Below are 22000 nucleotides of genomic sequence, written 5' to 3'. Positions count from 1 at the left end.
ATTCTGACAGCTTTACTAGTTTCCAAAAGCTCAATTCCTTCACAGTAGTGTGTAGTTCTCTGGTTAGCAGCTGCTATCACATCCCCTGGAGCTGATGAAACTGTGGGGAATTCACACTAATGCATCCTCTGAGATAGCTCTCTACATAGCTCTTGGTTTGGCTACTTAGAAACACTATGTACATGTGGCATGTACGTTTCTATGGGCAGGAATGTCTGTCATCTTAGCAGGGGGAATTCTGACTTATGTGAAAGCTCCTCCTGTACAATGTTTCTCGTATCCAGCAGAGCAGATACATTTGTACATCAACTGGTGATCGATGATTATCCAAAGCTTGTGGATGTTGAAGTCTTTCTTTGAGAGATTCCAAATGCCCTCAGCCTCAATTAATAAAAAAAAGTGAACCTAGGGATTTTAGTTAGGGATTTTGTCACTTCCTAGTCAAGACCTGTTAGAAAGGTATCATGTCCCCAAAGTCTCATGAGCTATTCCACTAGAGTAATGGTAACACTGAATGTATGCTTTCACCAGTCCCGTGTAGCAGATGTATCTAGGGCAGTGTTGGACAATCATATTATTAAATTCTTTAATAGTAAGGATACCAGCTGTTTTAATCTGATATTCAGGTTTTTAGCTGCCCATTCTGGTGTGTGTGTCTGAAGTGAGTAGTATGGGGTGTTTCTCTTCTATTCTGAATGAATGATTCTAGGCAAGGACTAAGGGGTATGTAGATAAGATTCCTCCTCCTCCCCCGTCCTAATGTGTCAAGACTTTAAACAGTCCCATGTTCATGCAGTAGTGTTTTGCTCCCAAGAGTATGGATCTGTGGTGTCAATAGCTGTTAAATAATTAATATACCTTGTTAGTGAAGTCTACTTCCACTGGTTGGCCTGATAGGCCAGTGTTCTCATTGCCATTTGGGAGAGCTGTGTTCCATTTCCCTTTCTGCTCCCTTTGGCAAGATCATCTGTGTGGATATGTGTTAATAGCCCCACCAGCTGCTGAGCGGGGAGAGTTAACTGTGCTGTTCAGCAGCTCTCTCTCCAGTTGATTTATGGGTTGCGTTGGTTAGCTAAGAAATGGGGAAGTTTGAGGCTTTGTGTGGGAGAGACAATGGAAATGGAAAGGGAAGGTTTTTCCAGAGAAGGAAAAGTACAATTCAGTATCTTCCATTGTGGTTTTCTTCTGTTGGTAGAAAAAGACAAACTTTTGAGCTCCACAGAGCTCTTCTTGAGGCTTTGACCTGAAGAAGAGCTCTGTGGAGCTTGAAAGCTTCCCTCTTCCACCAAAAGAAGCGGTCCAGTAAAAGATATTGCCTCACCCAGCTTGGGTCTCAATTTAATTTAAGGTATTTAATTTTCTTGTGCCTGTTAATATTATAATGTAACTACTAAAAGAATACAAAACTATGGCAAATGTATCACCTATTACAACGTACATCTAAATGTGTTGTCTCTTGGCAGACGGAATGCCTCCAGAATTTCAAACTTCTAGAAGTACTTATGGGCAGTAAGCAAGGTAAATCAAGAGTTATTTGCTTTTCCATAGTTGAGTCCTGTAGTATGCATTTATGTATTTTAATTTTAATGCATCCATATTTAATTTTTACAGTTGATCCCTCAATAACTGATAGATACTTGGTGTATAATTATGCTGAAAAATGTTGAAATATTGAATCAGAAATGCCTTTTTTTTTAAATTGTCACCATAGATTTTTTGTATAGTACTTTACTCTTCCTTCTTTGTACTAAAAGAAAGCATATGTCAAGGTTGTGTTTTCCGAAGAGATGTGCAAATATGAGATTTTTCAGGTTAGTGGCCAAACCAAAAAATCACAGCGGGGGGAGGGCAGAAATCAGTTCAAGTTGAACCAAAATGGAGTTTTGTTTTGTTTTTTTTCCCTGCCCCCCGACGAAAAGCAAAAGTTGAAAAAATAGTTTTGGGTTGAAAGTTTTGTTTTTGAAGGCTTTAATTTTTTTAAAGAAAATAGTGAAATTCCAAAACGAAAAGTTGAAACATATTTCAGAAATGCTGAAACAAACTGTATAGAAGTTACTGAAAATTTTTATTTGACTGAAACAATTTGCCAAAACTGACCTGAATTTGTTAATTGTTTTGGTTGACACTAATCTGCATTTTTTTAGTGGAAAAAATTATTTGCATGAGAAATTTCACCTAGCTGTCTTGTTTTCTGATGCATACTAACCCACTGATGAAAAGGACTGTTTTTTTGGGAGATACCCTTTGATGGCAGCTGTTATTTAATTGGGGTCAATAACTTTTTGTTATTAAAGCAGATCACACACAGTGATCCAGTGCAGAGAAGCTTTTGGGTGCTGCTGTATCTATTCCATGAATAAAACAAGAATCTGAGTTCAGGGATATCAAAGCACCTTTCAGGAACACGTAGGGCCGGATGCTCGGGTCCCTGTAGTGGCTGTGTTGCTCTGGTTGAAGGGACGGCCTGGTGGTGGAGAAGCTAGACTGGGACTCTCGATCTGGGTTCAGCCCAGTCCTGCAGGAACTCTGTGGTTGAGCAAGGAGCTAAGGATGTGTCTACACTGCAAAAAAAGGTGTTCTTAATGTGGATTAAAGTAGCAGGGAAGACACAGCATTCAGGTTAGCAGCTCGAGTTAAAGCCCCTAGGGTTAGGTCTACAGAGCTGCGCATGGCCTAGCCTACCCAAGCTATCTTGAATCCAGCTTGTGTGGGTAGCTAGCAATAGTAGTGAAGACATCCCAGTGCTGGCTTCAGTGCATGTAGTACCAGCCCGGCATGGATCCTGGCTATGCACTTGGCTCACTAGCCTGAGCTGAAGCCCACGATTCACTGCCTTCACTGCTCTCACTAGTTGCACTAGCTGGAGTCAAGCAAGCTCTGAGAAGCCAGCCCATGCGTCGCTTTGCTGCATAGAGATACAGCAAGGGGTGCCTGGGATTGAACTCGTGCTTTTAACCCGAGTTAGAAGCGGAGGTGCTGTCTTTACTGCTGTATTACCAGAGTTAGCGAACCAGAGTTTGAAACACACCTTTTATTTTCAGTGGAGACGGACCCTAAGTGACTTGCCCAACGTGTTTCTCACACTCCATATTCCAGTTCCCAATCTGTACAGTGGCAGGATAAATTAAAGCGTGTGAAGCACTCGAATACTCTTGTGATGTAGGCCACAGAAATACTTAAGTAGAGTTTTAACATGTGATTGTAACCTTCCCTTGTTTCCTTTATAACCATAATGAATTATTTAATCAAAAATCAAAGACTTTGTCAAATTATTTCATCACAGAGCCCTGGGAATGGGGTTTATGTTTTGTATGTTCCTTTTGCTGATGATTTGGTTTTGCAGCAGTAGAGCAAAAGGGCTATTGTTTAGGGTCATGCATAACCCGTGCATCTGTTTGCCACAATGGTAATGTATTAAAATGTCGTGGTTAGTGTTTTCTTCTTTATCTGTCAGGATGAATCATGTTTTTCCCAGTCATCTGCTTGCTGCAAAATGTTACTATCCTTAAAATAAATATATATTTTAAGGGTGTGGGTCCAGAAGGGTACTTAAAAGCTTTGTGCAAATTAACAGTAGTGCAATTTAAAGCCTCTTCAGAGTTTTGCTGCTGAATATGCCTTGTAGCTTGTGTTTTCATATTTCTACTTGTATTTAATATTAAAGAAAGTGGTAAAACATAGGTCAAGGCATTAATTTCCCTAAAATAGTCATTTTTATTTGCTTTTGCTTTTTATTTGAGTTATGTAATAATTCAGACTTTTTAAAGAAAAACACTATCATTGCTTTTATTTCTCTAGTGCAGCGAATGGTGCTGGATGACCAGGAGATGATCCTTAGCAGACTTAAAGACATAAGAAAGGTAAACAAATAAAGAAATAATCAATCTGATTTGTCGGGGGAATTTTTTTTCTCAATTTCTGGATAATTTTAATTTTCATTAAACTGAGGAGCTATAGCATCTATATAGGCTCATAAACAGAACAGTCAGGTTTTGGAGCATAAGGTTTTGTAATTTGTCATTCTTTCCGAGCACAAAGTTCTGGTTGTGACTGGCATTGCTTCAGAGCTACATCGATTTTTTTTTATGACATTGTGTGTTTTCTCCTACTATATAACGTGTTGTAGCATGATTAGTTCTGATTTCTTTATTCTAGACTTCAATACGTCAGATGACTCAAACAAGATTTTACATTGTAGAAAATAATAAATCTGTCGTGCGGGTAAATTTGTTTGTGGGTGGCTTGCCACCTCAACTCTCTGCTGAAGAATACACTAACATCCTCAAGGATGACTTAGCTATCAAAAGTAAGTCAAATAGTGTTATCTTTGTACTACAAATCCTTAATTTCACTGTCTATTCCTATGTATAGAATAACATGCTATAATAAAATTGTGTTCCTTCTCTTCCAATTTTGCTTATGTATGTTTGTGACCTCTTTGTTGGCAAATGTAGTCTTGCAAAGATCACCATTTTTTTTCTTGTTACATTTTATCTGAAATAGTGACATTTTCCCTCTGGTTTTATCTTTAGAGCTCTGCAAATCCACAGATATCCACTTTATATCTGCGGGTCATTTTTGGGGCTATGATGCGGATACAAATTTTGTATCTGCGCAGGGCTCTATGTATCTTAACATGCTGACAGTTCTGTGTAAGAAATAAAAATGTATGTGACAGCTTGCTTTTTGTTTAAGAGGATAGTTAGTAAGGCATTTGGGTCGCCTTTATATATACTTGGTTACACTGACCTTTTTAGCCATTTTTCTAAAAGTACTATTACTTTCTGTTTAAACAACACAGGTGAATTCTAAATGAGTGCATTCTCTCTGAAAGTAACCAGCTGAAAGTCAGGTTTTTTTTTTTTTATCAAAGAATATGTAAGATTATATTATTCGTTCCCCAAGAATACTACTTGGGATTTAACTTCCGTTAAGAAGGTAAATTTAGTGACGTTAACAGATACATTAACGGTACCTGTCATATGGCAGACAAGACATATGAATTCAAATTGTGGAAACACAATTTAATTCAGAAGTGAAAAGGGGTGAGTACATTTAACAGTTTTGTCTTTATTACAACTAATATACTCTATGCTACTGAAAATTCACTTTGTACCTTTCTACAGTAAACAAATGTATCTTTTCGTAGTCTCATGTAGCTTTTACTTTTCAAAGTTAAACACCATGGGGAATGTGTCTTCTACTTGTACAAAGTTTAAAAAACAACCACCAAAGTTTAACGTGACTTTGGAAGAGAGAAAGTGTTAGTTGGGGATGCTGTTTGTTTTTTGCGATTTTAAAAGTTTTTGATTTGAAATCAGTGCTTTTAATATTTACTGTTCATCTACCCAAGTCTGAAGTACATTCTCTTCTAATCTTTGCAGCAAATCTGCTTTCTTTGAGTCATGTTTACTCAATGCAAGGTAAGCCTCTAACGTTTAAACTGAGTTCACTATTGTAAAAACATACCAACCTCCGAAATTCAGTCACATGCTAAAAGCTCGAAGATGAATGAATGTATTAGAGATCTTATCTCAACAAAAAGTCTTTAAAAATCAGATGTAAAACATAGTAGCATATTTATATAAGCCCCAATATATTTTATTAGAACCTTCTTTTTCATAAGGTGGCTTCATGCCTCATATGAATGTGATGAAGTTCTGTCTGTTAAAAGTGAGTTTTGAATGGTAATTCTGAGCAGCTAAAAGAGTCAGTTGTTGCAGGCAATACTGTATATCCTATTCTCATTTTGTTCTTTTAAAAAATAAGATATTAGAATTTGTTTCTGTTGTTAAACTTAACAAAATGAAATTTCAAGGTCAGTGTTTCATAGATCCAGCATTTTGGTTTTAATAAGTACACTGGAGGTGATGAGGCTAATCTGTTACCTTTGGAAAATTCTTACTTTCGTTTTTTAGATACTCTTCCACTGAACACACATGGTTTTTTTTTGAGATGTTGCTTTGCTACTGGTGTTAAAGAATGAGGTTTATTTCATCCTGGTGTGAAGGAAATTGGGGAAGTAAGAAACACCTCCAAAACCACTAGAATATTTAGCACCAGGAGTGCTGCAACCTGACCGCTACACATCTGTATTCTTAGTATCATCAGCAATGAAATAGAAAAGACTTTCTTTATCTTTTATCCATCTTCCAACAAATGATGATTCATAAAAGCTTATTTTCAAATGCATTGTCCAGTCTCAATTTCAAATGACTGCATTAGTGAGGCGTCTGTGACTTAATTTGGGAATAATCTTCAGAAAATGTTCCTGATATCCTGTTTAGATACTCCTTTGCCCAGTTGCATTCCATTAATCCATACCAAAAAGCCTGTGTTTCCTGCTGATGTACCAGCTATATCCCTGTGTGGCTGGTAAACACTGATGTTTTTCCTCATAAAGGCCATTGGAACCCCCTGGGATGTTTTTGAACAACTCCTTTTCCTTATTTGTATTTGCAGCATGGAAAAGAATTGTAGATTATGATCCTCCTCTTACCCAGAGTTTATTTTAAATCCAGTTTACATGTATGTGTTTTACAGAGATCTCTGCCCATGAATTAATCCATGTAATCATTTTTATTGCTGTTTGAAGTCTGTTCGGTTCCTTTAATATTTTTCTATTTCTGCGACTCTCACCAACAGCGTGCGAAGCCCTAGCTGGGAATCATACCTTCCTGGACCATGGTATGATGGTTCTTAGGAAACAGCCAAAATTCCATTGATATTTTTGTTTCCTTTTAGCCACTATACTATATTGCAAGCTCCTATCTAACCTGTTATCCATGGTCCTTCCTCGTTTTGTTTGGCATTATTGGTTCCAATATTTCGTTCGCACTAAATATCTGATTTCTTTTGCCTGAATATTTTCCCCCTACTAGATGGATTTTTTCCCAACTGGCTCAGATAATGAAGCTCCTTTTATATGATTTCTCTGACCACTCTGATTTTTGTAACACCCCGGCAGTTTTGCCCAGCGCTACTTAGTGCAGGTCTTTCTCAATAATGTTCCCGGGTGGTTTGGTTTGGTTTTCCCTTTGTTTTCTGTGTTGATCGGTTTTTGAATTAAATACAAATAGTACTTTGCATTATTGGTAACCAGTTTATTGTAGTGGATGACTTTCTTATATTTTCTTAAGTACCATAAAACAATTTTCTTTCATGGTAATCTTTTTTTTCCCCTTACCCTAACTTCATATTAAGATAGTTTATTTGCAACTAAAGAATCACTTAAATACATTTGTTACAGGTGCTGTTGTACTTGAAATGTCTTGTTTTTCTGAAGCTGAAAGAATATATATGCTAGCTAAAGATACAATGGTCAATGACAAACAGCTTACTGCCACTGTGATTCCCGAAGTTCTGGTAAGATCTTTAGGTTACATCCTGTGTAAGAAAAAGCCAGGCTCTATTCGGAGAGAGAGGAGGGAAAATTGTTCAGTCTTTGAAGGGACGGGTGGACAAAAATAGACTGAAATTGAGCTTTTGTAAACATTATGATAAAGAATAGAGAGAGAGCCTGCATTTTCTTTCCCTGATGTGCATCTGTGTATGAATGGCTGCTTGTTTCATTGATACTGATCGTGAAGTGCTGAACGGTGATGTGAGTGTAGTTACAAAGCTATAAAGGAGCGAAAAGCTATTTTAATTCTTTTCCCTATATTCTTTCCACTATCGCTAAAATTTAATGGAATCCCTTTACTTTGAATAGCAATTTGCTGTAGCATCTATACCAAAGTTACTTCAGTGTTTAACCTTGGTAGTTCTGGGATAGACCCGCCTACTCTTGGTTGATCTCGCCTTTGCTGAGTGGCTGAATTCCCTTGTTTGGGGGAGGGGAGGGAGTGCACATGCATGTTTACCAACTTATATCCTGTATACTGTATTGTTGGGCTGCCTCCCAGGAGGAGTCTGGTCACCCTCTCCCTCCTGAGGGAGGAACAAGAGGGCCAAGGAATCTTAGGGTAAGTCTGGGCTCTAGGACACTGCACGGTGGGGGGTCCCAGAGCTTGGGCTGCAGCCCAAGCCTAAACATCTACACCGCAATTAAACAGCCCGTTAGCCTAAGCCCCATGAGCCTGGGTCTGCTGGCAGGGGCCAGCTGCGGGTGTCTAATTGCGTTGTAGACATACACCTTGTTCCTCCTTTGAGTGACCTCTACATGTTCTTACTCATGGGATGGCTGACTGTGCAGCCTGCCAATGGCTGTAAACATGCAGAGGTCATTCCGAGCTCTGATTGCAGGTGAAATCACCTTCTTTTTTATATCTAGAACTAATCACATCAACAAATATTTAAACTGTAATTGCATACTAAGTTAATCTGTACTCATTAGCTGACCTCTCTAGCATTCCAGTAAATAGTACAAAAAGTAGGTTAAGATGAAGCTGCAATCTTTCGTTAAAGCCATTGAAATATGTCACCTTGCAAAGAGTCTGTTTCTTTGCTCTTCCCTGGCCAGGCAATAGAGGCTGGCAATGCAGAAGGCTAGACGCTTTTCCTGAGAGGAAGATGCATCATGTGCTGTTTTGTGGCACCTCTGACTGGTACTTAGGATCGGCTCTGGAGAGGTTTTTTTAAAGGGCCCTGCCTGAAAGAGAAATGGAAGAGAGTTAACTCAATGCTGTGCTTTTTAAGCCAGGCAAAGTGAGAGTTCTATGGTAAAGTTATGACATAAGTCATTTACTTTGTTACAGTTTAATATCCTTAATTGAATAAACTTCAGTGAAGTATGCTTAATGAAGTGATCTGGTGAATTCTTCATCACTTGAAGTCTTTAAAAGAGGATTGGTTGTCTTTCTAAAAGATGTGCTCAAGCAGAAGTTGTGGGCTAGAAGCAGGAATCATTTGGTTAAATTCCCTGGCCTGTGTTGTGCAGGAGGTTAGAATAGATGATCCTGTTCTGGTCTTAAAAACTGTGACTCTACGGAAGTGTTTTATTCCTAAACTGTACTGATTGACCAATAACTTTTCTGCTCCAATCTGCAAGTAATCTCAGAAAATATCAATTGATTTGAAAAGGACAGCATGTTATCCTCTTTATGCCACCAAATAAATATTCCTAAAAATGTTTTTAATTTGTAATAGCTTTCAGGTTCGAATGAGCTATTGGGGTGAGGTGGGGGAAAGCAGTTCAGTGAGGTTATTTTAAAACAGCATAATTGATGTAGGACCTAGATTAAAAAAATGTGGCATGATCATTTTCTGCAGAGCCATCAGAGGGCATACAAATGATATAACACATCCTCTTTCCAGAGATGTGTTGACATCCTCAGCACTGCAGCTATTTCTATGTCTGTAGTCAGTGTCTATTGTTAGTCTCTCCAATAAATTCTGAGCAAATGAGAAGACATCAGCAGTCCATCTCAAGGCCAGGTTTTTACAGGGCGCTATAGTGGCAGTAGCATCTTATGTTTGCACAGCGCTTAGGCCCCGCTCCTGATGGGGCTTTGTAGGTACGACTGAAGTATACATGTTAATAATAAGGATAATCAACAAATATCAAATTCAGTTTCTGTCGCTTTAAATGGGATTATTTTCCCTTGTGCTATGAATACCTGAACCCCGAATTGCTGGACCTGCGTGCAAACTAAAATCTTAAACTAGTTGAATATGATTTTGTTGTGTTGACAAATAATTCTTTAAAAAACAAATTTAGAGAGGGGATAAGGAATCGTGGCTGAAGTGTGATCCTAGGCAAGGAAATAAAATGAATAGCAGCCAGTTTGACCTAAAAATATGTGTTGAGTCATAAATTGTGGTAAATGTTTAGACAAATGTGTTCACCAGCAGAATTTGGCCATCCTGGAGAGCAGAGGCAGTAATAACTCCCCTCATAGTCAAATTATTGCAGCGGGTCCATTCTAGCCCCCCCATCCCATTGCAACATTACAAAAATATATACAAACCTGTACACAGCCTCTTGTCAGGCCCTGGTGTTACTGACCTGTAAGTATAAAGAATTACGTGAAAGTTACAATATGCTAAGACTACCCCTCTTACCTGGACTCAGGGAGATGGGGATCCAAACTCTGGGAATCCTAAGTACCTTTCACACAGAGCTGCTGCAGAGCATACATGCGTAAATGCCTTCTTTGATTGCAGAGCTGCGTTTTCTGGTCTGCATCTCCTGGGTAAAAACTGCTCCCACTGGAAAAAATGGATACAGTTTGCAGCACAGAACACTTTATATTCATTTACTGTTTAAGCATTCCATTCTGCTGCCACCAGACATGGCTGTGCCTGCTATTCAGCAGAAATGGGATTAGGATGAATAACAACTCTGTCACAGCACAAAACTACAGCCTACTAATCCTGACAAATAAAACAACTTGTGGTGTCGGCCACAGCATGTAAATCATGCCCCTCCAGCTATCTTTGGGGGATAAGGAATAAATTTCTGACTAAAAACCAGCCAATGCAAAACCCCTCTGCAGATTTCACTTTTCAATCATCATACCAAAGTCAGGATAAAGAAAAAACTATCCTACACAAGACTGTGTGAGTCACACATTCCATTCTACAAAGTAACGAATCGTATTCATATTTTCCCGTTTGGCCTTCACTAGGAGATTAAAAAAAATTCTGCAATGCCAGCATGACCAGTGCACAGTCATCTGCACCAATAACAAAAGGAGACACGTACCTCTTAGAAGCTGGTGAAGCTGTTCTTCCCTGTACTGACCAGGGTAACCAGTTTGCACGGAATTATTTAGTCCCCACGCAAAGGAGAACAGTCTTCTAAATGAAGCTGCTTTGTCTCTTACAAATAGGAGTTTGGCACTGTCCTGCTTAACTTTACTGCAAATTGTAGGATTAAGAACAAATTAAGCATTATGCCGAACACACTTAAAGTTTCTTCCCTTACAGGATTCTGCTATTTAAGCATTTCTGTAGAATTGAGCTCCAAATTAGTATCTGATAAAGAATTACCAGTGGTAATGAGGAATCCTCTTGAGCAAGGTAAGCATGCATCCAAAGGTGGTAGGACAATCAAAAAAATAATTCACTCTCTAGCTGTCATATTACCACTTATAATTCCTTTTTGTAGTACAGCCGCTGTCCCTGCGACTTCCTGTAATGCAGAATTTTTCACCCCATGATGTGCAAATATATGTACTTTTATCGTTATTGTCTTCTTATTTAATGTATTGTACCAATGTTTTTTCTGTTTATAAAAAAGCATTTTGTGTATAAGTAGAAACATTAAAGAAAAGTTTGATAGAGGGTACATGATTATATCATCTCTGTTTAAGCAAGATTGCAAGGTCCTTTCCAAACTGTAAACGTGTTTTTGATTAAGCATGTAGGACTTGATCTGAAGCTCATAGCAATCAGTGGTAAGACACCTGTTTCGGTGGACTTTCAAGCAGGCTTTCAGGAAATGTTTGAATGAGCACATTTAAAACCAAATTCTGTATTGATCTCTAAAATTAAGGGAAATAATAGAAAACACATGCTTCTGACGCTGTTTTTAAATGCCCACAATATATTTTAAAAACAGATTTCTTGAGAAGAAAAATTAAAAGCAAAAGTTCTCATCATCATTCGACATGAGGTACTTGACTAGTTTGTAGTGTTTTAAAGTTTTCAGCTATAAAGCAGAGAAAGTGTCTGAAATATCCTTTTAACACTTGTCAAAGCTTTCCCCTCACATTTGGATAAGTCAAGCAGCAAAATACATTTTTAAGATTATTTTTTAATTTTTTCTGGGCTTGAGACCAAACGTCAGAACTATCAGAGCCCTTCCCACCCCCTCCAAAAAAACAAAAACCAACCCATCTTGTGGAGAAAGTTTTAAAAGACTGAAAATGAAGCTTTGACAATGCATCCTTCCTGAACCCTTAGCTGGAGTATTGATAAAATATGACAGATTCCTGTGTATTCACATATAATCCTTTGACATCTCTTTTCTTTTCTCCCTCACAGCATTTCTTAGTTAGCTTCATTGTTGTTCTGTAAAGTGGGAACCTTTCCCTGTCTGCTCCGCTTACATTCAAAGCTAACCAATTTTCACGATGTACCCAATAGTATTGTCATACATGACTTCTGGGACGAAGAGAAGTAATTTTGCCATTTGCTGCCCCAGATAAGCAGCTGGATAATGCTCCCAGACTTTTAAGTCTTGTATCTGTTTTTAAACTTTGATAGCCTAAATTGTCCTTATTTGCATATTTATAGCATAAACTCTCAAACTGTTACAGCTCAAGTTGGCTGTTTTCTCTTATTACCCACTAGAACCTTAGAAGCTGTAGGTAGAAAAGCTCTCTCCCTGCCAGTGCAAGATTTTTACTGTAGCAGTGTTTCCAGCGTTTTGTCCATTCTACTTTTCCAAGTCCCAAGTGAAAGGGGCTATGGCCCGGAGGATCTCTTTGGAGACTAATATGCTAAAGACAAACATTTTCATAGTGATAAGTGATTTGAGACATCTTAAAAGGCCTGATTTTCAGAGTGCAGGTGCTCTGTGCTTTCTGAAAACCAGCACCTGTAAGATATCTCAGGTTAGGAACTCAAAAATTGGGACACCCAAAGTCATTATTCGCTTGTGAAAATCTTGGCAAACATATCTCTGTATCAGGAAGTATTTCCTCATATTCAGCTTACATCTTCCATATCTTGGTTTTATCTCGTTACCCTTAGTTACACTCCATTGTAACGACAAGTAGGGAACAATCCCCATATTATGTGGGCACTAGTTTCTCCCCTTCCTAGGTGTAGATACCCTTCAATGTTTGTAGTCTGTCATCATGATCCCCTTAATCACTGCTTAGCCGAACTACTGATATTTTAGTTCTTTTTATTTTTCCTCATAAATCGTTCCTTCCAGCCTCTTGCCAAACTGCTGTTCTCCGAATGCTCTCCCGCTGGTGAATGCCCCTGGCCATGGATAAAGGGTCACCACCAACACTTGGGTTTGGAGACTCTCACTTGAAAATGCCTGATAGAGAAATAAAGAAGCACTTTTTCTTTGTATCTCTATGGAGGCCGTTCTTCTGTAATGCCTGGCTGCAGGAAACAAAAAGAGGGGAGCTTGGCATTTCCTGATGTTCGTCCAATCGTTTGAGAACAGCTTTAAAAGAGATCCAATACCATACTTCTGGCATCTGTTCCTTACCGACTTCCAGTGAAGCCCTGTGTGCTGCTTCTGCACAATATGTTTACCTTATCCCAGAAACGGCCTAGTGGGTCCAGCGCCCACAATGCAGGGAAGTGTTCTTCTTTCGGGGTGGTTTCTGGAAGGATACCCACCCCCGCCCCTCTGAGCTTTGGGAGCTCTGGTGAAAGTAGTGCCAGATGAGGTCACGTGACCACACGCTCACAGCACTGAATACTTGAGGCTGAGGTTATAAGAGAGATGTGGCCCCAGCTACTCCAGTCCGTTCCTTTCAGTGGTTAGGTGTAGGGGTACTGACAAAGTCAGAGAGAGGCAGATCAGGGCTCATTTAAAACTTCCCCAGTGTTTATTATTAAATTCTGTTCATAGTAGTGATTTGATAGCTTGTGCGATGGCACTTGGCTTTTGTGGGGATCAGGATCACTGGACCTTTTTAGTCATGACTGTTCAGGCTTTCAAGGGTCAGAATCAGAAGGGTAGATTTTAGTGGCATGCGTCATGCCCCCTCTGTTTTCCTGGATTACTATTTGGTGCTGTTACCTGGGGTTGTCAACCCCCAACCGGGGCAACTTAACTATTTCACTCCAGGCGGTGTTAGGAATAAATCAACAGGAACACAGCAATTCTGTCTGATAAGATTCATGCAAGTAAATGTACTCTATCTAACACTGCAGTTTATTAGATTTAAACACACACAGACATAAGCGGTAGGTTTAGAACATCCCAGATATTTACCTAACATCTGGAACGGTATTGCCAGTTGCTCACCAACCAGGGAGAAAGGGTGTTAAGAAAAAACATCTCTTAAGATGGCTTCAGAGGACTCCTCCAAAGTACACTCAATTAGCTAATCCTTTAGAACTAACTTCTACAAAACACAGAGGCCTTAATGACCCCTACTGTGTCATCACTTTTCTAACTTTCAATAAACTTTTAATATCAGAGGCTTCTAGACTCAAGGTTTTCCAACCACCAAGTTTTCAGTCTCAGTTATTTACTTGTCTGTTTCCTCCTCCCATTTTGATTAGCAGAAACTGCTAGCTAGATATGACCTTGCTTCTAAATGCTTGTCTCCAAATTAACTCTTAACTATGTGGTGTTCTATTTCATTAACTCAGGGTGGCTGAATGCACATAATATGGTCGCAATTAGCTTGATCGCATTCTGGGGTATACACTCCCCTCAAATCCAGGGCAACAGTGTGACAGACCTTTACGTTTCAAGACTACACTGACAGGCAGCGGAGGCTCCATGGGCTTCGTGGCAAGAGAGGCCTGGAGCCTAATGTAACAGTTACATTATCAAGGGGAAAAAACCCCAAAAAATCCCCCGAATTTGTATGGGATAATAAACCTCATGCTTCATGGCACGAGCCAGTCTGTCACTGATGGGGCTGAGGAAAAATATTTCCTGTTTGGTAGGTCATTCCCTAGCTCCACCCAGTTCAGGTTTCTTGCACCTTCCTCTGAAGCATCTGGCACAGACCACTCTTGGAGACAGGATGCTGTATTAGTTGGATCACGACTGTGATCCAGTCTGGCAATTGCTGTTTTCCTAGACAGGCCTTCAGGCTCCATACAGGGCCATTTATGACTTTTTTGGGGGGGGGGGGGGGAGTATTTATAGCCCCAGTGGATAGGCTTTGCTGTTTGAATCCAATGGAATCAGATTATTGAAATGGTTCTTTTAAAGTCAATAGAAACTGATCCTGATATGCATACCTTGGAAATATTGTCATGTAATGTCTTAATTTTTACCACATGGCCAAACTAACTATACTTCACTGTTCCAAAAGGCAAAATCAAATATGCACTCAAGCTACACTATTACCTGTTGATTGTGGGGTTTTTACTAAAGGACTGAGTGGATATTCTTGGAATACTGTAATAATCTAACATGTACACATTTGTTCTAACACCTCTTTGCATCTTCCAGCATACCAAGCTACCACAGAACTGCTGTCCACTACTTGTGTTTGTGAATCCCAAAAGTGGAGGTCTGAAAGGCCGAGATCTACTCTACAGTTTTAGAAAACTGCTAAATCCTCATCAGGTTTTTGAACTCACTAATGGAGGTCCACTGCCTGGGTAAATCTTTTATCAAAGTAGTTCTTTAGTTAATGGAATAGTATCACCAAAATTGTAATTTACTGATACTTGTTAGATCTCTCTCTCTCTCTCTCTCTCTCTCTCTCTCTCTCTCTCTCTCTCACACACACACACACACACACACACACACACACACACACACACACACACACACACACACACACACACACACACACACACACACACACACACACACACACACACACACTAAAATTTCCTCCAACTCATTTTATTTACTCCTGTATTGCATGTCTGAGAATTATACTGCAGGGCCGCTCTTAGAAATAGTGGTCCTTATTTTAAAAACAAATGGAAAACGTTCATGTTTCAGAAAGAGGAGAGGACAGAATTGTTTCTGATGTGTTTATCAGTGCTAGCACAGTAAGGTCCAGATCCTGATGGGAGCATGTTCACATCACCATAATGCAAATAACTACTGGTGGTTAACACAATTGATGGAGAAGGAAGGGAGGAAAGAGAGGGCTTTGAGCAACACTGCTGTCAAGTCGTAATTTTTGCCACTATTTCCAACCATTCTTAACGTCAGGTAATAGAAAGGTGTAATAAATGTTTCTTTCTGCTCTTGGAATTTGTCTACAGTTGCAGAAATTTAAGAAGAGCTGATCATTCAGAAATGGTAACCCCATTTCTAAGACGCAAGAAACAATGTGATGGGAAAAACAAAAGCAATGTGTTACCGTTCTTTTAAAAACACAGTTTAGTCACCAATGAGTAATACTATTGCCTGCTTATTATAATGGAAAAACATGTTTTTTTTTAAATCCTACTACATTGTTTATTTTTGTACTACCTAAATTGACTCCAGTGCCTTGAAATAAAACTCTCAGAAGGTTAACTTTATTATTTTACCTTCATCCAGTGCAAGTGGGTTCAACAGTCCATAATGAAAAGGCAGTAAAAAATAAGCAATACTGGTCTTCTAACTTTGTCAGGGCCATGGTTCATTTAGGCTAGTTCCTACAGCATGACTGTCAGTGTTATGACCATTGAACCTATTGTTGGCTGCAGTATTTCTCTGTTACTATGGGCAAGACACTTCACCTCTTTGGGCCTCAGTTTTCCATCTGTAAAATGGGAAGAAAGTTAAACTCCATTGTAAAGTGCCTTGATTGGTAGGGCTGAAAAGTGTTGTGCAAATGGTATCCTATTTAGAGTCTCATTTTTTACAAATCCATAGTGGTACAGAAATACCCCCTTCCGGTTTTGGCAGTCCTAGCAGTATATGCCAGCGGACAAGGAAATGCACACTGCATAACCAAATATTGCATTCAGCATGAATGACAATGGTGTTGTAAACTTCCATTTAAAACCAGGTAGAAATCTCAAGTGATTAACAGAATTACAGATGTGTAAATGAAAACACAAATAGACATATTTTAAAAATGTAGACTGTTTTGTGTCTATGTCTTGTTAATTCCCTGTGGGAGAGAACTCAACTACCATCTTTGGCTATGGGGAAAAATAGTGAGAAATATAATTTCAAGTTTGTTAGGCAGAAAACTCCTCTGATAGTTCTAAGTTTTATTGTCCATTTTATCAGCTTTTCTTAATCGAAACTCTAAAGCGAGGGAAGGAAAAAGCAATAATTACTAAGAACTCTACTGTGTTATTTTAAAGAGAATATTGTGGAAGGCCTAATTAATTTTCTGCATTACAGTGTAATATTATTTCTTATGCTTTTGTTTTAAATGAAGATTTCATACATTCTCTCAAGTTCCCTATTTCCGAGTGCTGGTGTGCGGTGGCGATGGCACGGTTGGTTGGGTCCTGGGTGCGCTGGAGGAAATCAGACACACCCTTGTCTGTTCAGAGCCCTCTGTAGCCATCTTACCTTTAGGAACAGGTGAGAAATAACAGTATGGAATAGGGTTGATTTGAGGAATGTTAATGGGAAGCTATTAAGCATGCTCAAAACTTAGTAGTTTTTCTTTGTGTTGATTGTTCTCATAACATGGCACCTGTGACTGACTTTGTAGCCTGAATGACATTTTGTTTTAGTTTCCTATGTTATATTCAAGCAATCGGCATGCATCCAGGAGGGAAACAGCTAAGACCATTTAATCAGTATTATTCTTTGACTCTTCCATCCTGCCTCAACGGGCTTTAAAGTTGCAGCAATCCTCTGTTCAGAACCCATCAGTGGTGCTTACAGCATTGGCCAAAGCAGTGGTTCTCAGCCCGCAGGCCACTTGCAGCCCAATCAACACACAGCTACGGCCCATGTGACATCCTCAGGGCCATACAGGCAGTGTATAGTGTGGATGCAGCGCACATAACACACAAGAGAGCTGCATATGTGGCTCACAGTGGTAAATAGGTTGAGAACCACTCGCCCAAAGAGTCACCAGAAGTGTTATGAACGTAGCACTGTGGAAGTCCAGATAAACCAGATGATCTCATTTTCTGTATTCGGGTTTCCAGAAACACCCGGACTGCTGCCTAAGGGCCTAACCAGAGGCAGCAGCTCTCTAGTTGCTTTGCAATCCCAGTGCAATAGTGGGATCAATTCTCTCTCTACCTGCTAGTGATGCGTGTCAGCTGCTCTCTCCTTCTCTTGCTGCCACTATCCTCTTGCTTGTTCACCTAGGTTAGCGCCCTGTTTTCCTCCCTTCCCATATGCTACAGCCCTCCCTCCAGTAAGTGACCAGTCCCATTCCCTCTTACCCTAGTGACTGCCTGGTTCTCCAGTCCTCCCACGCTTATGATTATTATAGAATTACATCTAAGAAAAGGCCAGAGTGTTTCTCCCCACCTGTAGAATACACCTGAGAGTTATTCCACATTGATTTAGGGGCTGTCTCACTGACTGAATATGGTTATAGGCAGGATTCTTCTATAGTAAAATTAGACATGAAAACTTTTGTACATCCTTAACACATTGAAATGTGATTAATTTGATCGAGAACCTGTGAGGCTGGAAATGTATTGAGACTAATTAGTTTATAATAAATTCTCTTGATCACTGTCAGAAGCATTGATGGGGGGGGAATTCATTAGCATTAATGTAAACTTAAAGTGAGAAATTAGAAATCTGAATTGAGAAAAGTAGAATAAATTAATCTTCCCATAGCACTCAGACAATTTATCAGATGCAAGTGATTAACTCTTATTTTTCCCACACTCATTCTATGGCTTATCAGCTCAGCATGAGTTCACAGGCTTATCAAGAAAAAAGGAACAAAACTTAGGATCTTCAACCTATTGCGTGCAGAAAATTAATTAACCACTGAAACGTGGATTAACAGACAGCATGAGGAACTAAAAGACAGATCTGGTCTCTCTTCACCCATCTGGGGGGAATATTTATCATATAAAGGGACATGTCATCTTCAGTACCTAACAACTTACTTTTTCCCTCCGTGTCCATTATGAAATCACTTTATTTTGTCAAGTTGTTTTATGCCAATGCCTTGCCAACATGGTCGCTCATTCCGAGTTTGTGTCCACATGCAGTCATAAGGAACAGTTGTTTCATGTCATGTAATCATAGAATATCAGGGTTGGAAGGGACCTCAGGAGATCATCTAGTCCAACCCCCTGCTCAAAGCAGGACTAATCCCTAATTTTTGCCTCAGATCCCTAAATGGCCCCCTCAAGGATTGAACTCACAACCCTGGGTTTAGCAGGCCAATGCTCAAACCACTGAGCTATCCCTCTCCCCCCCCTCCCCAGTATACAGCCAGTATCTCATGGTAATGAATTTATCTAGATGCAGAAAATCTTTCATGAAATGCATGTGCTTAGCTGTGCTAACAAAATACAGTTGGGAACTAAATTCACAAATAGGTGAATCGCGCGTGACTGTATGCAAAATGCCTTGTCCCACATTCTGCCTGTAACCAGGACGTAGAACATTCTAATGAATTTACCTCACCGCTGTGGGGTGGCAACATATTGCTGACAGATAAGGCATGGCTGTCAACAACATTAGCTCCTCTGTTTCAGGCAGAGCATGGCTACCTAGCATAGCCAACACTTTCTCCACTGTGCTAAGGCCAACAGACTTGGTACTTCAGCGTGCTTGCTGCTTGGGGACAGAAACAGACATGACAGTTGCTGGCAGCTGGGGAGTCCCCCATCTCCATCATTTTCCTTTGTCTGCCTAATGCCAGGTGTGGGGCTCTACCCCACCCCTTTCCTGCTAAGAGGTTTTCTAAGAAGAATCCCACCCTTTTTGTTTCAAAGTTCTGACTAACAGTTGGACATCTAAATGCCATTCATGTTCCAGGGCTGCATTTGCCTTTTGGGGAATTTTTCTCCTCAGCTCTGTCTCTTTTGAAGTGCTGCAGCATTTGGTGACCCTGCAGTGGGTTGGGGAGACGGGTAAGCTGAGAAAGCCAAAGGGGAGGCTTGTGCATCCTCCCTCACTTGCCTTATAGCGTGTCCTATTGGGGAACGTGGCTCTGTCTGTAGACAAACTGGAGTTGTCCCTCTGAGCCCCATCTGTGTGAGGTCACCTTGGCCCCCTCCTCTAGGGATACCCTTCAGTTTTTACCTAGACTAATGGGTTACAATAATTTTCATGCAAGCATATAGTATGTCATGCCATAGGCCTTGGTGATTTCCCCTGTAGGGCTGATGTCAAGCCACAGGACTCCGAGAGGCCCTCACTTTAACCAGCTATGCCATGCTGGGCTGTCAAGCCACAGGTATTTGATGTCCCAGCATTATCCTGTTCTCTTCTCTGGACATCAAATCTTTGGACACTGAGTTAGATGCTTAGGCATATCAGTTCCAGGCTCTTAGTACTTCAGTGTGAGAATATTTTCAGAAATACAAGGGATAAGGTAGTAATGGAGTCATCAAAACTATTTAGATTCTGGCCCCAGCCAGGTACGATAGGAATGTGGGTCATTCTGCAAATTGAAGCTGTCTCTGAAATTCAGCAGGAGAGAGTACTGCTTTGCCAGGGGCTGTACTAAAAGGAATGCCCATATGCTATTGTGGAGGCAAGGTTCTCAACCTCCTCACAGCCAGCCTTTGTTTGAAGTTAGACCCACAAATTGGTGCCAGGCTCTTTCAGTTTGGAAGCAAATGGCTGCTCTCGGCTTTGTTGCTCTTTGAAGCTTTGCAAGAATCCACAGGCATGCTATTGTCCCATTCCCAATCTCTAGCAACCTGGAAATGGCTGGACCCACTCAGAACAATGCAACCCATGTAGCAAGAACCTGAGTGGTGTTCCCGTTCCTTTTTCTGTCCTCAAAGAAGGGGAGAAAAACAGAGCCAGGCTCTGTCTGAATCATAGAATCATAGAATATCAGGGTTGGAAGGGACCTCAGGAGGTCATCTAGTCCAACCCCCTGCTCAAAGCAGGACCACTCCCCAATTAAATCATCTCAGCCAGGGCTTTGTCAAGCCTGACCTTAAAAACTTCTAAGGAAGGAGATTCTACCACCTCCCTAGGTAAAGCATTCCAGTGTTTCACCACCCTCCTAGTGAAAAAGTTTTTCCTAATATCCAACCTAAACCTCCCCCACTGCAACTTGAGACCATTACTCCTTATCCTGTCCTCTTCTACCACTGAGAATAGTCTAGAACCATCCTCTTTGAAACCACCTCTCAGGTAGTTGAAAGCAGCTATCAAATCCCCCCTCATTCTTCTCTTCTGCAGACTAAACAATCCCAGTTCCCTCAGCCTCTCCTCATAAGTCATATGTTCCAGAACGCTAATCATTTTTGTTGCCCTTCGCTGGACTCTCTCCAATTTTTCCACATCCTTCTTGTAGTGTGGGGCCCAAAACTGGACACAGTACTCCAGGTGAGGCCTCACCAATGTCGAATAGAGGGGAACAATCACGTCCCTTGATCTGCTGGCTATGCCCCTAGTTATACATCCCAAAATGCCATTGGCCTTCTTGGCAACAAGGGCACACTGTTGACTCATATCTAGCTTCTCGTCCACTGTCACCCCTAGGTCCTTTTCCGCAGAACTGCTGCCTAGCCATTCGGTCCCTAGTCTGTAGCAGTGCATTGGATTCTTCCGTCCTAAGTGCAGGACCCTGCACTTATCCTTGTTGAACCTCATCAGATTTCTTTTGGCCCAATCCTCCAATTTGTCTAGGTCCCTCTGTATCCTATCCCTACCTGCCACCATATCTACCACTCCTCCTCGTTTAGTATCATCCGCAAATTTGCTGCGAGTGCAATCCACATCATCCTCCAGATCATTTATGAAGATATTGAACAAAACTGGCCCCAGGACCAACCCTTGGGGCACTCCACTTGATACCGGCTGCCATCTAGACATGGAGCCATTGATCACTACCCGTTGAGCCCGACAATCTAGCCAACTTTCTAACCGCCTTATAGTGCATTCATCCAGCCCATACTTCTTTAACTTGCTGACAAGAATACTGTGGGAGACCGTGTCAAAAGCTTTGCTAAAGTCAAGAAACAATACATCCACTGCTTTCCCTTCATCCACAGAACCAGTAATCTCATCATAGAAGGCAATTAGATTAGTCAGGCATGACCTCCCTTGGTGAATCCATGCTGACTGTTCTTGATCACTTTCCTCTCGCGTAAGTGCTTCAGGATTGATTCCTTGAGGACCTGCTCCATGATTTTTCCAGGGACTGAGGTGAAGCTGACTGGCCTGTAGTTCCCAGGATCCTCCTTCTTCCCTTTTTTAAAGATTGGCACTACATTAGCCTTTTTCCAGTCGTCTGGGACTTCCCCTGATCGCCACGAGTTTTCAAAGATAATGGCCAATGGCTCTGCAATCACAGCCGCCAACTCCTTTAGCACTCTCGGATGC

The 22000-nt window shown here is 40.5% G+C and overlaps 1 protein-coding gene across 3 annotated transcripts in view; it reads left to right on the top strand.

The window, feature by feature from the left end:
* The window catches only part of DGKQ (diacylglycerol kinase theta), a 172718-nt gene that overhangs the window by 123778 nt on the left and 26940 nt on the right, over positions 1-22000 (top strand). For all 3 annotated transcript variants that reach the window (XM_073345802.2, XM_073345805.2, XM_073345804.2), the window contains 7 exons: positions 1464-1518; positions 3799-3860; positions 4156-4306; positions 5385-5423; positions 7250-7365; positions 15050-15201; positions 16938-17086. In XM_073345802.2, coding sequence (XP_073201903.2) covers positions 1464-1518; positions 3799-3860; positions 4156-4306; positions 5385-5423; positions 7250-7365; positions 15050-15201; positions 16938-17086 — 724 coding nt within the window. The remainder of the gene's footprint in view (positions 1-1463; positions 1519-3798; positions 3861-4155; positions 4307-5384; positions 5424-7249; positions 7366-15049; positions 15202-16937; positions 17087-22000) is intronic.

This window comes from Lepidochelys kempii, chromosome 5 (assembly GCF_965140285.1).
Source record: "Lepidochelys kempii isolate rLepKem1 chromosome 5, rLepKem1.hap1, whole genome shotgun sequence".
Taxonomy (NCBI): domain Eukaryota; kingdom Metazoa; phylum Chordata; order Testudines; family Cheloniidae; genus Lepidochelys; species Lepidochelys kempii.
Note: the sequence above shows the minus strand (reverse complement) of the source record. Positions and strands in the feature narration are given on the sequence as shown.